Genomic DNA, 7,003 nt, shown 5'->3' on the forward strand with positions numbered 1-7,003 from the left:
ACTGATAGAGCTTTCATACTGTTTCTTTTTACTCTTTGAACTTGAGTATTAAATCCATTTATCCCACAGAATTTTATTCTAATGTAACATTTTTCTATGCCTGAAAGGTATTATTTATTACTCAACATACTTCTCTGAAATAAAAATATACAAATAAATGGTAATTTTAAAAGAATTTCCTTTTGTCAAAATAGTCTAAGCACTTAAAAAAAATTTCATCTGGATTACCTGTGGATTGTAATTATTATTACCACACAGCTAATGAAAACATCAATGTATTACAAATTTTGAAAAATAATTATTAAACATTAAAAACTTAGAAGGAGATATGTCTCTTGAAAGTGGCTGTTTATTCAATTACTTCACATTTTATTGAATGGAAAGTTATTCACTATTAGAATGAACAGAACTGGATAGAAATTGACTACAAAAAGAAAAGAAGGCATTGGCCACATATTTGCATACAGTTAATTTAAATCTAATGAGTACACGAAGACATAAACAAGTAGAGAAGAGGCTGATGCATACCAGCAAGCAAAACACACTGAAGTAATAAAAATGAATATGGATTTAGAATATCAAATGGTATCTTTTTGCAAAAGTTAACGAAAGTGTCTTCCGAATGAATGAGAAAATAGAAAGCACAAACTTTCCTATAGTGCGTGGTCCTTCTACATCAGGAGAGCACATTGATCTGATGAAAATAAACAGAACTTTTCACCCCCTCCTCGTTGAGATCTATCACTGAAGCCTCCCCGAGCTCTTTTCACTTCTGGGTAGGTGAAACGAAGACAAGTGTGTTTCAGGGAAGAGTATTTCTCAAAGGGCTTTTTATTTCTAACACATCTTGAAAATTCTAATTCTATTATGTGGAAGTGTATGTACACCACAGCGCGTTCCACTAAGTCTGCAGCCTGGATAAAACAAGGTGCCTCTTGCCTGCGGTAACTCTTGCAGATGTTTCTCTGCTTTGTTCTCATAAACGTTCCTTGAGGCACAATATATACTTTGATGATGGCTGGAGAAGGGAAAAGGGAAGGTTGTTCACAAAAAAATGGTACAGTTCTTGCTAACCACCTATACATCTGAATTAAGAAAACCCCAAGATTGGTCAAAAGATCCCATTTCTAGTGTCATACTCTGCCCTTAAAAGTAGTACGTATAGAGTGAAGGCAAGGAGCTCTTCTATGGGATGTTTAAAAGAGGCTTCTTCAAGCCCAATATTTTAAACTGTGCTTGTCTTGCACCCTGAAGGTGTAGTTTCACAGAAGACTCACTGGGAAAGGCGTGTCCTTCTTTTGAGAAGTGGAAGAGATAACACAAAGCAGGTATGAAAAGAGAACTGGCAGGTGCCAACACAGAAGCATGTTCTCAGGTAGCTCAATTTCAGAAAACATGCATGTGGAAACTGAAGATCTAGAAAACTGTTCCTTTGCCACTATCCATGGCATATACCCCAGTTTTAAGACCACTGTTATAGATCACCCACATCACTACTTCTTTTTATGAGGAAAAACAACATGGATTCTTTTGAAATCCAACTTCCTTCTTCCTGGGGCATACAAAACATGGTATCATTTAATCTTTATGAGAATCCTCTAAGATGGGTTTTATTATACCCATTTTACAGAGGGGAAAAGTAAGATCAAACTGGTTAGATAACTTGTCCAAAGTCAAACAGATAATAAGTTGAATAGAAGTATCTGAACTCAAGTCATCTGACATCAAAGCCCACTGCTCATAATGGTTCTCATTTCTAAGCTCCCTTTTTTTTTTTTGCTTTCTAATTCCCCTTCTAACAAACCAAGCCCCATGTCATATTATGATAAAATAGAATTTAATAGAACGTATTAACTGATTGCTGGTGGGCCAGAAAATATGTTGTTCTACACACTAGAGCCTTTTAATGCTCACACCACCACAAATGAGGTTTGATCACCCCCATTTTGCAGATACTGAAAGTGGGGCTAACAGGCTTCTTGCCCGAGGTCATACCGCTAACACTAATTGTTGCTGAGCTGAGATTCAAACCTAGGTCTGTTTGATTTCAACAAGCTCTTAACTATTATGATAAAGTGTTCTCACAACAGCAGATCCTCTGACAGTACAGGCCTAATGATGAAAGAGGAGGACACAAACTCCTCTGTCTAAACAGGGCAGGTGGATAACGGGACTGGGCAAAGCAAGTAGGGCACAAGGTGGGGACCAGAGAGTGCTGAGAACTGGGTATCCATGCCTGTACCCCAGGACAGCACTGCCAGCGCCAGCTTCTGTGTGGGGCTGCAAACCCAGGAAGCCATGCCTGCTGACTGTTCAAGAGGGACTGAAAAGCAGATTTTTATGTGAAATCTTACAAGTGTTAAATTCTGGCAATCAATTAAGAAATATCTACTGTGCATATATCCACATATATTTTTAAACTGATTTTTAAAATACCCACACCATGTTCCAGGTAGGTTGAATGTGGTTCATGGACCACCATATTATAACTTCTGAGGTAAAGAGTGCATGGTGGGCTGTGCCCCATGTTGAGAAGATCATTACTCTATATAAAATATCTCTAGAGACTTCCCTGGAGGTCCAGTGGTTAAGACTTTGCCCTTCCACTGCAGGGGGCATGGGTTGGATCCCTGGTTGCGGAACTAAGATCCCACATGCCACGCAGCCAAAAATAAATCAAGAGTGAAGATTATGTTTAAATAAATAAATAAATAAATAAAAATATCTCTAGACAGCCAATTCTCTTTCTTATTTCATTTAAATAAGAGCATGGTACTGCTGATTTCTGCTGATTTGGGGGCCTCTGGGACTGGTTTAGGCAGTTGCTAATTCTCCATCCCACTCAGAACTGGAGCATCCAGCATAATCCTCACATAGAACAGGGGGTAAAAAGATACAAAACTAGAAAAACATCAAGCACTGCAAGGAGGTAAGGCTGGGAAGCTGATCCTGATGCCTCCTGGGTGAAGCTGCACCTCAGATATAACCTGATCTCCAGTTTCCCCCATCTCCGTCCTCTGTACCCAGTTCCCAATACCTAGCACATGGCAGGTGTTCAATAAATATTCATTTTTCCTGCTCAGTGTAGATGCTGTACTCATGCCCACCCTCCCATAGTTCCATTTTTCCCCACCCCAACTCTGAAAGTTAGCCAGGAAGGTATTTGTTGACTAATCAGAGCTCCAGCAGCTATGACCTAAAGGTATCTGTTTAAGCATTTACGCTCCTCAGACAGGAACAATACTGGTGGGTGGGAGAGCTGCCACAAGAAATCAAATCTACCAGGCTAAAGCTGCTACTTGCATTCCTCTGTAGCTATAGCTTCTTTGGTCTGGTGATTTCACTACCGGGCTTACTTTCACAAATACAACGACAGACTTCCTAAGTGTGCATACAACCTGTATCAGAATAGTAAATCACATTCTGATTATACGTTCAAATCTATGCCTTTAATCCTTAATGCATTACAAATTAAATCCAATATTTCCCCCAGCTTGCGCTATTATGGCCAATAGGCAAATATTCTAGACACATCAACCTGAGAGAGAATCTTATTTTCAAGCAATCAATTACTTATATTCGCTGGTGTAGGTGGTGAGCTCACTGTCGTTGTGCATCCACTTGAATTCCAAGGGCCAGCTCCCTTCAGCAAGGCAGGTGAGAACGAGACGGTTCCCTTCCAGGTGAATCTGCGGAAGGCCCGGCTCTGTTTTAAAATACGGCACAACGTCATCTGAAATATTAAAGGAAAAAGAGAAAGAAAGGAAAAAAACTGAATGAGGTACACATGAAAATGTCATTCATCCAATTAATCAATCACTTGTTTAAACAGACCTAATTTTAAAAAGCAGAAATGATTGGCTATTTGGCCCAATTAAGTAGCAAATTATCCTTGACCCCCTAGAAACCTGCAATATCCTAGACAATATTTCAAAAGGCTGAATGCTCTATGACAGCACCATGTGAAAGCACCTGACAAGTTCATCTGAGTTATTTCCACTTGTGATTAATACTTACTTATGGCATACTGGGCAATCTCTGCTGATGCAAGCCTTGGCTTTAACTAGGCATTATATTCTCAAAGTAACAATCAAGGGTATATACCTTGGCTCTAAAAGAAAAATATAACCTTCACTTAGTTATAAAAAAAAAAAGGTAACTAGGATAAGCAAGATTAACACATATACAATGACATGAATCACAATCCAGCTTTGATCTCACACACACACTGTCTCTTTCGGTGACATCCAGGGGGCTATCACACTGGAAACCCATGTGTATTCATAGAGTGGAACAGCCTGCAGCAACAGGAACGAACCAACTATTGCTCACACAACACACAACACCACGGATGGAGACGTATGTGTAGTGAGAGAAGCCAGACAGGAAAAAATTATAGCGTATGCTTCCATGCAAAAGTTCAGAAAAGTTCAAAACCAGGCGAAACTAGTCTGTGGTGTTAGAGGTCAGTCACAGTGAGCGTTGTTACCTCTGGGGGATGGGGATGGTGGCGGGTGTGTAACAGGGCAGCTCGTGGAGAGCACATCAAGATCCATTTCTCAACATGGTTACACGGGGCCATTCACTTTGTGAAAATTCATAGAAAATCATCCTGTATCTGACTTGTGCAATTTTTGTATGATGCTTCCTTAATTTTTAAAAAGTGTATGAACATAGGAGACTTATTTGCAGTTCTAGCTCTATCATTTGTCTAATAAAATCCCCAGGGCACACCCGCATAATCCGGTGTGTCTATCCTTCAGGCCTCCTACCCTCTCGACTCAGGAATGAACATTCCAGCACACTCTGCTTTGCACTCTTAAGCCAGGCTAAGCCCTTTCTCCCTGGGGGTGGGGGTGGGGGGGCTTGCCTGTGTTCCTCCCCCACCCCGGGGTGCTCCTCCCCAGCTCCCTGCAAAAAGCTGATGCATTCCCATCCTTCAGGTTCACCAAGCTCCTCCCACCACCACGCCCTAACAAACCGTGACTTATACCCAGTGGATTCCCATGCACGATCTCAAACACTTCTGAATTTCTAAACCAATGCCGGGAACAAAGTAGATACTGAATAAATATTCGTTCAATGAATAGATACAATAATAAGAAAATTAACAGTAATAGCTAGTGTTCACTGAGTGTCTGCTACGCCGGAAACTGTTCCAAGTGCTTTATATGCGTTACTTGATTTAACTTTCACGAAAGCCCTACAAAATAGACGCCATTATTATACCCACTTTACAAATGGGTGAAGAGAGGCATAGGGAAACTAACTTGTTCAAGGCCACCGAGACAGTATGTGGTACAATCATGATTTAAACCCCAGATAATCTGTTCCAGAATCCAGATATCCTATATATTATGACTCTAAATGTCACAGGTTTCTCAATAGAGAAATGTTCTTCTCAAGAATCCCTATCTTAATGGGACTTCCCTGGTGGTCCAGTGGTTAAGACTTCACGCTCCCGATGCAGGGGGGCCCGGGTTTGATCCCAAGTCAGGGAACTAGACCCCGCATGTGGCAACGAAGATCCTGTGTGTCGCAACTAAGACCCAGCACAGAATGAATGAATGAATGAATGAATAAAAGAATCCTTATCTTAACTTCAAATTTTTGATAAATTTGTAGAATTATTAAACTGGACTTTTAAATTACTGTATTTTTCAAATTAATCATCAAATAGCATATTAACAGCGCCAAAATTGAGACTGTTTTTACATTAAATTGTACGTATAGCTGGTTTCTTCTGTACTGAATATATAGAATTTTAACACAGAGTTTATTTTGCCATTGTGCTGACCACTGTATTCCATAATTGGTACATTGGTAATACAATGTTACCCGTCTCTTACTAGTATTTATCCAAATAAATAAATGTTAACTTGTATCTGTGAGTGGAGTAAGAGCCTGTAATAAGGAGATTTAACCACCTCAATGAGATGCCGGGCAGGAGCTGAGAGCTAAAAGATCAGTAGTTGTCGATACTCCAACAATACCACGTGCAAAGGCCCTGTGGTGGTAGCAAACATGGCGAGTAACCGTGGAAAGCACAAAAGAGTGAAACACCAGCCGTTCTGTAGGTTCAGAGAGAATGACTGGAAGCAGGGCCTCGCAGGCAAGGCAAACACAAGTCTTCTTTCCACATCACCCCTGTGTGATTTTCAGTGGTGCCCACCTCACATTCAAAAGCGTTCTTCTCATGTGAATGATAAACTATATGACCACCCTAGTTCTAGGCCTTGGTCAAAAGTACTGTCAGTATAATTACGATGATGACTAGCTATTATTATAAAAGGACGGCAGAAAGGCTTTGAAGGGGCCATGTAGTTAAACATTCATTTTGGCTGCAACATGGAGAAGGAATTAAAAGGGGCCAGAGTAGTGGGAATAGACCAGTTAGGAGGTCACTGCAGTAACCCAAGGAAATGCTCTGAAAGGTGACAGTGGGTTGGGTCAAGGTAAGAGCAGTGACTGTGGTGGTGGAGACAGAGAGACACGGATGGCTCTAATACAAGATCTAGGGGGTAAAAAAGGCTTAACGATGGACTGAATACGGGCGTAAAGGACTGAGAGGTTCAAGAAGGATTCTTAGATCTCTGACATGCACAACTTTCCGTTCAAGAAACACACCTTGATTCTGTAATCAGCATGGGGAATACAACAAGAATAAGACAGAGTTTCTGTCCCTTTAGAGGTTATAGTCTAAATCCGGCACAGGAATAGAAACGGTAAAGTGTCAGGCGCTGTGACCCTAACCCTAACGCAAAGGCAGGAAGTAGTCACCCCCGTCCTACCCCAAAAGTTCCACCTGCTTCTGTCGCACATCACCTACTCTAAGTTACAATTCAAGTGAATTCTTAGGTTTTGATTGTCAACTGTGTGTCCAATTTCCCTTTTTGCTATGTGCTGAAATCACGCACTCTCATGACCCAAGCAGTCTAAGAAAGCTGAACTGTGATGGATATGGCTTTGATACCTTGGGATTGACTGAGCTACTGGCTTTATT

At 40.8% G+C, this 7,003-nt stretch overlaps 1 protein-coding gene across 1 annotated transcript in view; it reads right to left on the minus strand.

The window, feature by feature from the left end:
- SDK1 (sidekick cell adhesion molecule 1) overlaps nucleotides 1–4,556 on the minus strand; it is a 536,415-nt gene extending 531,859 nt beyond the window's left edge. Inside the window, exons 1-2 of the mRNA XM_024763505.1 lie at nucleotides 4,490–4,556; nucleotides 3,574–3,733 (exon numbers count right to left, since the gene is read on the minus strand). Of these exons, the coding sequence (XP_024619273.1) occupies nucleotides 3,574–3,733; nucleotides 4,490–4,556 (227 nt within the window). The remainder of the gene's footprint in view (nucleotides 1–3,573; nucleotides 3,734–4,489) is intronic.
- Nucleotides 4,557–7,003: the final 2,447 nt, after the last annotated feature.

This window comes from Neophocaena asiaeorientalis, unplaced genomic scaffold (assembly GCF_003031525.2).
Source record: "Neophocaena asiaeorientalis asiaeorientalis breed wild unplaced genomic scaffold, Neophocaena_asiaeorientalis_V1.1 scaffold223, whole genome shotgun sequence".
NCBI lineage: Eukaryota > Metazoa > Chordata > Mammalia > Artiodactyla > Phocoenidae > Neophocaena > Neophocaena asiaeorientalis.